This window comes from Cucurbita moschata, unplaced genomic scaffold (genome assembly GCF_002738365.1).
Source record: "Cucurbita moschata cultivar Rifu unplaced genomic scaffold, Cmos_1.0 Cmo_Scf00016, whole genome shotgun sequence".
Lineage (NCBI taxonomy): Eukaryota > Viridiplantae > Streptophyta > Magnoliopsida > Cucurbitales > Cucurbitaceae > Cucurbita > Cucurbita moschata.
In genome coordinates this window covers 683,899-698,007 of record NW_019268532.1, presented here as the reverse complement: position 1 = coordinate 698,007, position 14,109 = coordinate 683,899, and the positions used below count along the sequence as shown (strand labels likewise).

Genomic DNA, 14,109 nt, shown 5'->3' with positions numbered 1-14,109 from the left:
AACTATAATGTCCAATATTGAAATAATTCAAAAGTTGTTCTGTCTACAGACAATTCAAAATGTTTTGATTTTTTTAACGGGTTTTGAGTCGAATAATAATTCAAATAATAATGCTTCGAATCACCTCTTTTTACACTAATACAGAATTTTCAATTGAATTTAAAGTGAATAAACGTATATAAATATTTTTTTTTTGTGTGAGAGATTCAAATTTCTTATAATTAATTATTCCATAGTTCAATTACTTTAATACATATACTTAGATTGGAATGAAAATAGCTCCAAATTATTAAAGAAAAGAAAAAAAAACAAAATTATGAAAGGAATTTAAAAAAAGAAACAACATTTTACATTATAGAAGGAGAAAATTACAGAAATGTCCTGCGCTCTGACTATACTACACAACGACAACAAAGATAATTACTTCTACATCCCTTCCGCCGGCCGGAAAGCTCAAAAAAAGTTGGCCGCCGGCCATGGCGGTGGCGGAGATTTCCTTTCCTATTAACACTTCTACTACTTCGTCATAACGCCATTAACATACATCAACTTTCAAAGCCCTAAGAACACTGAAAGAAAGAGACCGATTCTGCAAACTGCAAAAATTTAGTCGCAGAACCCCCTAAAATACGACGCCTAAGCAATTTTACTAACACAATTACATAGCTCATCATCATGAAGTGAAAATCGAAGCCCAATCGATTTCAGACGGATATTTCTGCAACATAGAGCTTTCTGACGGCTGTTCCCATGGCGAATCTGTCGGATCGGGGAACGTCAGATCTGATAAAGGCGAAGACCCTGCTGACTCGTCGCTCTCGGCTGAAACCGGCGACGAGGAGTTCTCCGCCTTGCAACAGATCTCCGATCCACTCGACCTGACATCGCTAGCCTTCTGATCATCGTCAGAATCGATCACCGTCGGTGCCTGAGACTCCGATCCGACCGTGGAAGAAATCGATGATGATTTCGACTTCCTCGAGGAGGCAGATCGGTTCGATTTCCCCTGTTTTTGCGACTCAGCCAAGGTTTGGCATATGGCATCGAGCTTAGCATCGACCGCGGAGTGGAGCGGCTTGTACTCGCCGAAATCGCCGCCAACGGAGGAGCCGTGGTGCTTCAGCTGAGGGAAATTAAGCCTGGCGAAATCGCCTCGGAGCTTGTAGGCGGCTTTGTCATAGGCTAAAGCGGCTTCTTCAGCGGTGTCGAAGGTGCCTAGCCATAGCCGAGTACGGTTTCTCGGTAGACGGATCTCAGCCACCCATTTTCCCCAATGCCTTTGCCTCACGCCTCGATAAAGCTTCGTCGATTTCGGTGGAGATCCCGCATGTTTCATCGGAATCGCCTTCGGGCCAAGCAAATTCACGCCGTTCATCTGGTTTTTCGTTAGCTCTTGCTGGTTGTTAACATGTCCCCAAACCGGCTGGATCTGAGTCTGAAGACCGAATTGAGATTGGATCTGTTGGATCTGAAAGGGAGTCAAGTAATTGAGTCCGATTGAAGCCGATTGCTCCAAACCGTGAAGGTTGTTAGCCGAAAACCCGTCGGAATATGAATAGGCCACCGGCGGCGAGCAATCGGAAGGATAAGAAGTGGACTCCGTTTGGATTGAAGAGAAAGAAGAGGAGAAATCAGGAACGAAAGATGAAGAAGAAGGAGAAAAGGAAGGAAGGAAAGAAGAAGAAGAAGAAGAAGAGGAAGCAGCTTTCATAAAAGGTTCAAGCGCTTCCATTAATTCACCACCAACTGGATACGATTGAAGATCTCTGCAACCATAGAAATCCATCAAAGCAGCCATAATTTCTCAACGAAATTCAAAATCAGCAACAGAAACAAGAAGATGAAGAAATCAAGAAGTATTTCTACACAGAAAAGGATTGAAGCAGATCTGTAAATAACCAATCCCTTCAATTCCACCAAGAGGGAATCAAAAACAACCCTCGAAGTCGATCTAAAAATCTCAAAACCAAAACAAAAATATACAAACAGATCTAGAAAAAGAATCCGTTCCAAAACATAAAAAAGAAAACTGGATCTCGATTCTGGAAAACACCTAGCCCTTCGAGAAACCCTTTCTCAAGTTTGCTTTCTGTTCGTTCTAAAAACAAACCCAAAAAACCAGAAACCTGAAAGACAGATGATTAACAGAAAGGGATTCAGAGAAGCGGGGATTACAGAGAAGGGGGATGAAGAACACGAAGATCGAAACACTAAGAACACAATCAGTAAAGAATCTCAACAAATCTTTTGATTTTTTTGTTTAGAAATTGTTTTTGATCGCTCGGCCTCACTCTGTTTCTCGTTCGAGGTCAGTGCTTGGTTTTTATAAGAGTTCCAATCCAAAATTACCTCTTAATCACTTTTTTTAATCTCACTTAATTACCTTTTAATTTTTTTCTTATTTTAAGGTCTTGTCCTCCACTGTACTGACGTCACTCTCCGGTACCCGATGCGCCGCAGCCAATAACACAATGACACGTCTCCTTCGATATCACCGCCACGTGTCGGTAACCTAAAAACCTTTGCTTCTTCGTTCTGAATTTATCCACCCGAGGTTCCGGTGTTCACACAAACTTTTAGTGGTGCTGTCGTTTTTGTCTTATTTTCTTTTTAATTAAATTATAACCTTATTTTTTTATTTTAATATTATATAAATTTATTTATTTACTAATTTTTTTAAAAATTTTAAATCAATTAATTACTTAAAAAAAAAAGTCTTTTAAAAACTTAATTTGATTTTTAAGCTCAGTTCGATATCACGAGCTGAGTTCTTTTAGCTTCTCCTTATAGCTTAGCATTTATAAGCCGTTGGAAGCTGTCGATAAAATTTTATTTTGTATCTAATAAAATTTTAAAATTTTACAATTTATTTAGAATTTCTATAAATAATAATAATAAATAATCGAACAAGTCAGCTACCGGTTCGTCACGAAAATTTCATAATTTAACGAATCATACCTCAAAATTTATAATTTTTTTTTTTGAAACGGTCACCTTTCGTAAAAGAAAGAATTTAATGAGATCTTGAAATTTAATGCCTCCGTTGATTGAAGGTGGTGTTTATAGGCCTACCTTTTATGAATCATCCTATTCAATTATTTTCCGAACCAATAAATATTTTCAACTCAATTATTGTACTATTAATAACGTATATAATCAATTAACTAAATATTTTCTCAAGATTTTTCGACATAGAATCTATACTAAATTTATAAGATCTCGGTACATTTTTTTATAAGGTGTGGAAATTTCTACCTAGCAGACATATTTTAAAACCATGAAGCTGGTGGCGAGAGCCAAAGCGAACAATATCTGCTACCGATAAGCTTGGGCGGTTAGCCGATACGTTTTAAATATTTTAAAAAAACTAAAAAAAAAGTGTTTTATTTAATTAAAATAAATGGTATAAATATAATGGGAGAAACCTTATCTGCCAGTCTGTGGTGATGGAGAAGTGAATGGGCGGCTTCGTGATATCATAAATGATTGTATCAAAACTCTTTCAATTGCTTTGACTTTATTTATTTATTTATTTATTTTTATTTTTTTGCATATAATTAATAATTATTTTCCCAATATATATATATTTTTTATTATTTTTACTAATTGGAATTAAAGTAAATAAATAAATATATATATATATATATATATATATATATATATATAAAATAATTAATCAATGGGTTGCAAAGAATTTTCAAAAAGGCTAGGTCATCACTATACCCCTAAAAATGGGTTTGGTAGGTCAAGACCCAATTGGATTTTTCCTTTTTATTTTCATTGGTTGATTCTTCCTTTTGAATTCACAATTAGTGGCTAACCGATAAAACCTAGTGTTTTGGATGCGTAATGTCACGGGAGGGACAAATTCAAGTTGCACGGAAATTTGAGTTCAAATAAGGTAAAAAAGAATAGTCCAATACGAGACAGAAGCAACAAACATACAAAAAGAGTCGAACCTTCGAGAAGAAGAATGCGGGTTTGAGCTAAAACCTAAACTCCCTAGTCGGTTTCGTGAGGGACACGCACGTTCCGTGCTTCCCGGTCATGCTATCTTAATGTAGTCAGTCTAGTCCCCTTTTTAACCTAATTTGAAAACGAGTTGACAAACCCTAAAATGAATATGTTCTTCGCCCTCAAATAAATTTTATTGATTTAAATTAAATAATAAATAGTATTTTTAATGAGTATAATTAATATTTTTACATAATCTAAAAATAAAACGAATATTTTTTTTTTTTTTGTGTGTGTGGTACCAATTAATTAAATATTTGAAAATAATCCTCGAAATTCTTTAAATAATATAAGCTAAATTGACGTATATATATATTTTATTTTTTATTGATTTGAATATAATTTAATTAGTTAAATATCAGACTTGAAATTAAATTTATTTTTAAAAAATAAACCAATGGACAAATTGATACGGATCGTTCGATAAGAAAATGACGTCATGATGATGTCATAATCATAAATCAAACGGTTGTTGTTATCGAGGTTAAAAAGTCGTTAACTAGGGGTGGTTGAGCTGACCATATAGTTGGGTTACGTCAGGGAGTAGAGTTAGAATTGGAGTTTAAGTGAAGCAATTTCGGCGCCGGTTACTCCACTTAACTTGGTGGCTTTTATGGCTTTCATTATTCCCACCCGCCAACTCCGCAACTGTAGGCTACTCGCCAACTGTATTGGCTGTGACCTTCACGCAGAGGGGAAGTGCGTGAGCTAATCGAATTAAATTAAATAATCTAATATTTCAAATTAAAATATTTAATAAATTTTTATAAAAATTTATTAAATTTTTTTAATTTGGTGAGTGATAGATTTATTGTAATTATAAGACTACAATTGTAATTTAATTTTTTTTATATTAAAACAAAAAAAATTATTAAAACTCGGAAGTCAATGACTTAAAAGAAAGGTTATTATGTCTTAACTTTGAATATTATCGAACACCCCCGTCTTTACAATTGAATTTAAAGCATTCTTAAAGTACGATAACTTAAGGTTATCGAGACAACCAAATCTCGGGTAAATATATATTTAGGTTAAAAGATATATTTGTCTTCTGACGTAAGTTCGAGTCCCTACATAGTTCAGTTGAAGAGGGGACGAAACGTTTTTTTTTTTATAAGGGTGTGAAAACGTCTCTTTAACATACACGTTTTAAAATAGTGACGCTCACGGCGATACGTAACAGATCAAAGTGGATAATATTTACTAGTGGTGGGCTTGAGCTGTTACACTAGTAGACCTCATATAGACGAAAATAGTTGTCTTTATTTAGCAAGATTTTTCTCGTGCTCTCGATTATTCTCTTAGACAAAGCAGCACTATCCCCACATCGAAAAAAAATGAATACGTTACGAGCTTTATCGAAACATATGAGCTACTTTGTGTTATGTGTGGCCCTAACATATCTTTTAGATATGAACTGACCCACTTTGTCTCATCGTGATCCAATTGGAGGTACATGAATCTGAAATTTTTTGAGAAAGAGGCATCTATTGGCATGCTCGATGGGATCGACACGAGCTCCTATAATTTATCATAATAGTACATTTTCATCTCGAAAAAAACCCACACTAATAAAATTGTCCCTTCTTACTTTTTATCGACACAAATCTCTAAACCTTAATAAATTGTTTCAAATCTGTCCACCTTTAATTGTCACAAATTACATTTTAAAGTAGGTCTCGAATAAGCCATATACATGGATCGAGAACTGGCTAGTCACCTTTGTCGTGTCACGATATAAGCTTCTCTTGCACCTCTGTGTTCAAGAGACAACAGTTATATGTGTATCTCATTCAACTCAATCGTCAACCGAGTTCGGTGAATGTCTAAATGGTGATCAAACTCTTGAATAGAGACGTAACTCAGTGCCCAATTCAACCGTAAGAAAGGGTTGGATTAGGCCGACCCTAATCTCAACCTCGACACGAGGTTGGTAAGCATTTCCTCCTATCTAAAAATGAATGAATAAAAAAATAAATAAAAAAACAATTAATCATTTAAATGTAAAATTTTGTAAGGATAAATTTTTATATTTTTTTTTAATTGGTAGGAAAATGCCAAAATTACGTGGGACCCACTAAAAGATCTCTTACGCGGTTTGACAACTTTTCTTCATTCTTCATCTCCCCACGCGGTCGTTTTTCTTCTCGTTGACGGACCACTTATTTTCTGCCACGTACCCCAATACCCTTTGTGGTTCCCAGCTTCTCACAGCTAACCCGCCAAATTTTAGCCTCCACGTTTTTTATTTAAAAAAATATATTGTAATTTTATTTTTGTCAAAATTGTAATATATTTCTTAAATTTGCCGGCCCAAAAGCTTACCATTACTACATATCATCGTAAGTCTCACGATTTTAAAATCGTGTATGTTAAGGATAGATTTTCCCTCTAACCGATGTCCTCACTGACACATCGTCTAATGTCTAACAGCTCAAACCCACCACTAATAATATTGTCGTTTTTAAACTTTCGGTTCAGGACAGAAGTTTGAATCGAGAATATTTAGGGTACATCACATTGAATGGAAGTGTTGTTGGTTGGGAAACCAAAGAAAAAATGTAGAAGAAATGAAGAGAGTTTTATTTAAGCTTTGAAAATAGCTAACCATGACCAACCTTCTCAACCAGCCATTGCCTTTTCAACCTAACCAAAACTCCAACCTTCTAGGCTTTTCTATACCCTAACCTCACCTATCAATCTTTTTCTCCATTTTCTTTAAAAAAATAAAACTCCTTTTTTCCTATTAAATTTATAAATTTTAAATAAATAGAAGGATTATATAATATATTAATTTCCCTATATTCTTAAAAAAAAAAAAATCATATTTGGATAAATATATATTTGATCGTCTATATTTTTTAAAAAATTAATATAATTTTTTTTTGGGGGGCGTTTGAATGTTAGTCAAAATTTTAAAATTTTTTGAAAAAAATAATAAATGTGGAGGAGGAGGAGGGTTTTGAAAGGTTCAAAGTATTGGTTGGAGGGTCATTTTCAAGAGGGGATTTGGATGATTATAAGCATTAGATATTCCAGCAATTCTTCACGCATGCTCACTCCACTTTCCTTCCTCTTTCGATTTTTCAAACTTCTTTAAAAAAAAAAAAAAAAAAAAAAAAAAAAAAATTATTGGGCAATGGTAATGTGACCGTTTTTGTTGGTGGGGCTGTTGTGAAAAAATGGGTTGTCAGACCCGAAATGGGGGGATGTGGGCCTTAGAAGGGGCCCAAATTGGAAATGAAGTTGGGTGCGTGGGCCCTAAAAGGGGCCCAAATTGGAAATGAAGTTGGGTGTGTGGGCCCAAAGTTGATTTTGGAGAATAGTCCAAACGAGAAACACGTGAGTGTGACCTGTAAACCAGTCACCCTTATATGACAAAACTTCCCATTTCCTTTTAACTTGTGTAATTGGGCACAAGATGTTCATAGTTGGATGCTCTTTTACGACCCACTAGACTTTGTAGGACCAACTTTGGAATCAATAAAACACATCATCCAAAGTTTATGGGTATGTTACGTACTTTTTATAGGTCATAAACATGTTAGATCCCAACTTAAAAGGTTATAGACCTAATGCAAATTAGGGGAAAAATTGAACTTAGTTGGATATTCTAAGCTTGAAGGAGAAGTCAAAATCAAGGGGTCCAAAGTAGGAGGAGACAAACTTAAACATGCCTAGGGTCGACTCGATGATTGTAAGCCCGAGGAATGACACCTAGAGTCTCTAATAGGCCCAAGGTGAACTACTCCTTGGGCCAAAAACCTATGTAGCCTAGTTAACCATGAGTTGATTAGGACAAGGGCGACTGAACCTCTGTAACCATACTTGGTGTCACAATTATACTTATCCAAGACGTGTTACCTATAACCACGGGTTGATTAAGACAAAGGTAGCTCAGCCTTTGGCTTAACTTAGCCATACTAATACTCAAGGACCGTGAGAAGATTATACCACGTGCCAAAAGCCTGCTTGGTGTCAGAATTATGTTTATCCAAGACATATTATTTGTAGCCACGTATCAGATGTCCTAGTCATACTTGTCCAATGGAGGTTTTTACTATAAACTAATCACCAAAATCACTCAACATTTATGTATTATATAAATACAAGAAATGGAGGTTTTTACTATAAACTAATCACCAAAATCACTCAACATTTATGTATTATATAAATACAAGAAATGAATTGAATCAATCTGTTCAAAATGGACTGACCATATTCATTCAACTCCAAGACAGACACCCCAACAAGACAAGCGAGGTCCAAGTGAGATGAGCTACAACAGCACATTGGCTTGCCTTCTCATCCCCTCCTGACGTACAACTAAAACGGAAACTTCAGGCAGACCTCTTTAATTTCAGGACATTGATGAGCCTCAAAAAACCAAATGCGATTATATGACTATTATACACAACCTTTCATTCATCAATTTAACCTTCCTTCTCTACCCACAAAACAATCCAAGCTTCGATCGAGCTCTCGTAATCCTAAAACGACAAAACGACGCCAAATCCTCCAGAGAATGACAATGGTGCCCTTTACTCTGTATTTATACGGGTCAATCTGCCGCTAGATTGAACTTTTAAGAACACATAATAGGAAAATTATACATATTCTTATATACAATTCCATCTGCATCCTCTTTGCTTCATGAGCGATCGTCTAGAAGATGGAATCTATGTACTTATTATGGTGTCGTTTGTTAAACTCCAATACACTACCATAGGTTCGATCGGCAACGCCAACAAACAGAGCTTCGGTGTCGGGACTGAAGGAAATTCCAGCAATTTCCCCAAACAGATCGATTTCTTGTGCTTGTTCATAACCTGTGCGACTTTCATAGATATGGACGAAATCTGCAGGCTCGGCCATCGACAGGAATTTACCATCCAAACTGAATTTGACGCATCTGATTGCTCCCATTCTTCCCTTGAGCACAGCTAGGGACTTAGACGTATTCCTTATGTCCCACAGCCTGCAGGTGGTGTCTTGGTTCCCAGTGGCCAAAATATTTCCATCAGGGTGCCAGGCAGAAGCAAAAGAGTAATCTAAGTGCCCTTTGAGGCTCTCAATCACCTGAGTCGACGTTTGAAATTTAGACGGGGCGAGGGTAGCGAGTATGCAAAACACATTGATAGAAGCTTGGAAAGATAACTTACCTTGCCAGAGTTGGCATCCGCAAGCAGGCACTCTGTAGTATCCCCAAGGACTGCAAGCATCCTCCCATCAGGACTAACAGAGGTGTTCTGTAGAAACAAGAAGAGGGGAAATTATGAAAAGAAAGAAAACAATCAGAATATGAGCGGATCGTTTAGTGTCGAGTTTTGCATCTCACTTACATTTACGGACCAGCCAAATGCGAAGCCGTTAAGGCAAGCAAAAGTCTTGGCATCGTAAATCCTAACTTTTGCATCATTATTTCCTGTGATGATCCTCATTGCACCACTGTAAGGAAAAAGATACATAATTCGTATGCCTCGAAGCAATGAAAAGATGGAACCCGTTCGGAAGAAATGAGATGAAACTTACTTGGGATTATGAAATATATCAACAGCATTTGTGATTGCATTTTCTTCAGTTGTCATTTTGGTGCAAAATGCAACTCCAGGATGATTCAAGTACTGCACTTTGAGGGAAAAGTAAATTAGATACTGGAAACTCCATTGATAAGTAGATGGGTTACAAAAAAATCTTCATACCTTGCAAATTAGTTCCCCTTGGAAACCACCAGCCACAATCAAGTTCTCCTTAACTGACATTGCACTTATCTGAACTCTAGACAGTGACTGGGATGAGACTCCAGGGCGTTTCTGTTAAAGAGATGAAGATCAGCCCATTCTAAGAAACGAAATTTTAATCAATCAAAATTTTCAGCTCCCTTGGTCTGCATAACATACCACGGTGGGAACAATTTGTTTAGCCACATTGAGTACTTCTTTGCCTCTCCGAAGCAGTGGAGACCAGTGCATTACTGAGTAGTTTTGCATAAGGTATACATCATGCTTAGAAGTTGCCCACAAGAGATTTCTTAGCTGCAAGGTATGAACAAACAAATCAGTTACTGTCATCAAAGGATAACATTCAAAGGTTTTAAATCACAACATAAGTTCATAAGATCTTCTCTCCTATTCAACTCTCTCGCTTGTCTCTCTGTCTCTCACACACTGACGCAACATGCAGATACAATAATTTCATTTTGGCTTCAGGTATGCATGATTAGGTGCCCCCTTGAATTAAATAACTAGTTATGTAACCAAATCCAAAAAAAAAAAAAAATTAGCTGCCACTATTAATTGAATGGTTATGCCTTTATCCTTCAATGATGTGATTTAGACGTAGGGACCAATTTGAATGCTTCCGAAGATCAAAACCATTTTGAAAGAGGAAGAAGGCGATGGAGAGAACTAAGATAGACAGGTGTTTTCACTGAAGGAAAGGTGTCTTCAATGTTTCAAATTATTAGACTTTATAGTCTGTGAAAGAAAATTGAACCAGGACCTCAAGTTGGGCTCTTCAGTGTTTACTGCCCAAAGATGTATAGAACGCTAACAAGGCTTTCGAAATGCTGGGCTAACAAGATATGCACAGTACTAAGATTGCTCAAATCAGCAGGCTGACTCTGTACAGAACTAAAAAAGATATGCACAGAACTAAAAAAGCAAGCAGAAGTACTATTCAAGGAATAAATAAAGGATCATGGATACAGAATATAGCAAATTTCAGGCAGGTAAGTCAACTAATAAGGGTGCATGCAATAAAATTCTGATAACCATCGGCAATAAATATCAGAGGAGTTGGTTTAGCCTCTCTAAAGGCCAAAATATTGTGAACTACAGGTTGCTACAGAGGCTTCTTAAATGCTTAGATATTTGCCTATCGTACCATATAACAACGTCCTGGCAGCTGCTCAGATATAACTTCCACTGCTTTAAAGGCTGAAATAGCAGAAATAGCATTCCTAAATGCCACAGATGGGTTAACGTGAAAAAGTTGTATTTAAAACTCCTAGCAAAATTCGTATTTACAACAAGTATCACAAAGAAAATAAAATAACCATAGGGTCCCCCAGTTGTCGTTTGTCCCAGAAGTATGCAAGAGGGAATTCAAGACCAAGAAGGTACGTCCAGGCAATTAAAAGTAACAATAAAAGTACAGCGGATCAAGGGGAAAATTCACAACCAAAGAACTAGCTTATCCGATTCCTACCGATGCAGTGATGCATAGACATCCAAAATTTAGCACCACACTATATTTCATCAAATAAATGATGTCTGAAACATGTTGAAGATTGCAGCCTTGAAATACGCTTATAAGGTTATATCATAGGTTGTCCAAGAGTTGGGATGCAAAACTATAAAGCAAGCATGAATCAATCATACATCTACAAATTGAGATTGCATTATTGTAAGATAAGTGAGCACCGTTTTCCATGATCATGGCTTAACAGGTAACCAAGCACCCGATTATAAAAATTAGATCAATAATTGCATGCCTGGCAAGTTGAATCGAGGCCTCACTGGACCATAATTTTTAAGCTGAAAGACTTTACAAAGTAAGTTAGTTTCAGGTAATTAAATTCATTTCAAATGAACAAAGTTGTAAAATAGAGCCAGCATAACAAGAATTCTGAGCTTCATACCTCGAAATGTATGATCAGGATATAGAGCTAGAATCATTTATAAACACATCCATAAAGGATAATAAAATATTCAAAACCTGCAAAACTACAATGCTAATAATGGCTGTATAAATATGACCAAGAGACTATAAAAGAAGAAGACATCCTGATCAGGCGCGGTAATTTGATAAATACATTGCCATTCCAGAAAATATGACTTGGGAAACTTGCATAACTCGGAAAAAATAAGCTCTACGATGAATAACCAACTAAAAACCAATCATTAGCAATATATGGTGATGAAGCATCTACTGCTCAAAGATGTAATACGAATCTAACATTAAATTAGTGAAATATGCATTCGACGTAAATGAAAATTTCTAAAAATTTGGGGAATAATTAATGCGTAGGATGACCAATACGGGATCGCATTGTCGTCGTCTATCCGCTTCTTTTAATTTAGGAGTTCTATTTCTGCTTTTATTATAATTAATTGGTTCTCGCGAAAGGGGCGGACGGATCTCAAAATCCTATAACTCTATCTGGAAAGAAAGATAAGCCCTTATCTTTGATCAAAAGAGCTCATAAAACTATACCTGAAAATGAACAATGGTTGATTTAACAAGCCTCGTATTGAACTGGAAGTCATAAAAATTATTCCCCTTCTCCACTTGCAAGCATTCCTGTCAGAGGAAGTCGATCGATGAGAAGATAATCATCAGGAATTAACAACGAACAAATTAAAATAAGTTAAAACAGCTTTGGTATTCCCCAAACAGTACAAATAAAATACAGGGGACGAAAATTCACAAAGGAAAAAGCACCTTTTCCAGTTCCACACGAGAGCGTGACAGACTCTCATAGTTCTTGTACTGGCTCAAACGTTTTTCCCGATAATTATCTCTGGTGAAGGCGAACCTCTCCCAAGGTATTCCCTGGATATCTTTCCCATTCCTAGCGTCGAAAGCAGAGGTATCCGTCTTCGGCGTGCTCTGCAAAAACAAAATTCCCAAATCAATTTATAACGATCGCTAAGACAGAAGAAAAGAGAAATTGAACAGAAAATTAGTAAAACTGACTGTATCCATGTCGTCTTCGAAGTCGGAGTCTATATGCTCAATATTCTGATCAGTATGGAACTCATCATCAGAGAAAAATCCACCATCGTCAAAATCATTCACAGCAAGATCGTCATTCTGAAAATGCTCCATCAGCCTACAAACATTACGTGAAGCTCAATCAGTTGAAGAACACGCCTAAACAAAACCGCTTCACGAAATGGACGTACGTAACAAGAAATAATTCGAAACAAAACGAAACTGCGATTGTTCACACACACACGCACACACACACACAGTCACGCCAACACGACGCTGATTCGAAATGAAACAGAGCAAACGAGAATCACAAAACGAGACCAACAAATGGCATAAACAGAGTTAACAAAACAAAAAAGTAAAAGAAAAACACCATAGAACTGGACCGCGATAACGAATGCAGAATGAAATAGAGCGGGAAAAAAATTGAAATAGTATACCTTGAAATGGCGAGAAAACAGGCAAAACCAACAGATGTCGAAGAGAAACAGATCAAAAGAACGAAGAAAGGAAATTCAAACAGATGATCTCGTCTGGAAGAGACGAGCTCAGAAAGAATCAAACAGAGAACAAAAGGGAAAAAGATTCAGTTCAAGGTGGAAGAAAGGCGCCAATGGCGGAGAGACAAAAAGAGAGGATGAGAAGGGAAGAGTCTAGAGAGAGCGTTGTAATGAAGAAAGCGAGAAAAGAAGTTACAGAGCGGTTGCTTTTATAGCGGAAACAGAACGGGATGGGACGGGACGGAACCGGGACTGAGTTGGCTCAGTGAACGGAAGCGGAGTGGTGACGTGGAGTGAACAGGTGGGGACACCCCGTGGGCTTTCAGCGAAACCACCGGTTTCTTTGAACCGGCCGTTCCCGGCTCGGCGTTGAATGACGGCCGTAAATTCTGGCTTCTATTTTTACTGTCATGAAATTTACCCTCCCATTCCACCGTCTCTCCCTCAACTTTTCCTCTATTTTTCATCTTCTAAAAATATTAAAATAAAAAACAAAATTTAAATGATTACGTGGCATTTGTGTCCACAATTATGATTTACTAGGTCCACGTAATCATCTCGCGCCACGAATTCCATGGACTGGTTGGATATCGTTCCTTCCTTACACGTGGCACAACCATTTAACGGAACCCAAACGCCTCGTTATCCTCGGACCGAACACAATAAAACGCCGTTAACAGTGGGTAACAAGAGAAGACGCCAGATGCTTAACCAGGGTTGAGTTAGTGGAACCATGAGTCCGCACAGAGTTAAAAGTCTACCGCCTGTGAAACTTGGGCCCATTAGAAAGACCCGATATCTAACCTTGAACGTTAATTTGTTTTTATATTTTATTATTGTTAAATTATTCACTAATATTTATTTTAATATTTTAATC

The 14,109-nt window shown here is 36.9% G+C and overlaps 2 protein-coding genes across 4 annotated transcripts; both read right to left on the bottom strand.

The window, feature by feature from the left end:
- Positions 1 to 326: 326 nt before the first annotated feature.
- Positions 327 to 2,315, bottom strand: LOC111454287 (ethylene-responsive transcription factor RAP2-4-like). The gene has a single exon (XM_023095713.1). The coding sequence runs from the start codon at positions 1,796 to 1,798 to the stop codon at positions 674 to 676; it is 1,125 nt and encodes a 374-aa protein (XP_022951481.1). The 5' UTR covers positions 1,799 to 2,315; the 3' UTR covers positions 327 to 673.
- Positions 2,316 to 8,162: 5,847 nt separating this feature from the next.
- Positions 8,163 to 13,413, bottom strand: LOC111454306 (uncharacterized WD repeat-containing protein C2A9.03-like). 3 transcript variants are annotated; one of them, XM_023095742.1, is made up of 10 exons: positions 13,173 to 13,413; positions 12,715 to 12,850; positions 12,460 to 12,627; positions 12,232 to 12,318; positions 9,915 to 10,049; positions 9,717 to 9,827; positions 9,547 to 9,638; positions 9,357 to 9,462; positions 9,177 to 9,263; positions 8,163 to 9,093 (listed from the first exon to the last, which is right to left on the bottom strand). In XM_023095742.1, the coding sequence occupies exons 2-10, from the start codon at positions 12,844 to 12,846 to the stop codon at positions 8,680 to 8,682; spliced, it is 1,332 nt and encodes a 443-aa protein (XP_022951510.1). In that variant the 5' UTR covers positions 12,847 to 12,850; positions 13,173 to 13,413; the 3' UTR covers positions 8,163 to 8,679. The 3 variants fall into 3 exon arrangements, with proteins under 3 accessions (XP_022951510.1, XP_022951511.1, XP_022951512.1); XM_023095743.1 differs by lacking the exons at positions 12,715 to 12,850; positions 13,173 to 13,413 and adding an exon at positions 10,900 to 10,975 and having other exon boundaries at positions 8,680 to 9,093; positions 12,460 to 12,621; XM_023095744.1 differs by lacking the exons at positions 12,460 to 12,627; positions 12,715 to 12,850; positions 13,173 to 13,413 and adding an exon at positions 10,900 to 10,952 and having other exon boundaries at positions 8,680 to 9,093; positions 12,232 to 12,298.
- Positions 13,414 to 14,109: the final 696 nt, after the last annotated feature.

What these genes read in the sequence shown, in the direction of transcription:
- LOC111454306 (XM_023095742.1), bottom strand. Translation starts at nt 12,846, where the DNA reads ATGGAGCATTTTCAGAATGACGATCTTGCTGTGAATGATTTTGACGAT. An exon ending in AACAAATTGTTCCCACCGTG is followed by an intron (nt 9,828 to 9,914) that starts GTATGTTATGCA and finishes TCTCTTTAACAG; the next exon opens with AAACGCCCTGGAGTCTCATC. An exon ending in CGGATGCCAACTCTGGCAAG is followed by an intron (nt 9,094 to 9,176) that starts GTAAGTTATCTT and finishes ACGTCGACTCAG; the next exon opens with GTGATTGAGAGCCTCAAAGG.
- LOC111454287 (XM_023095713.1), bottom strand. Translation starts at nt 1,798, where the DNA reads ATGGCTGCTTTGATGGATTTCTATGGTTGCAGAGATCTTCAATCGTAT.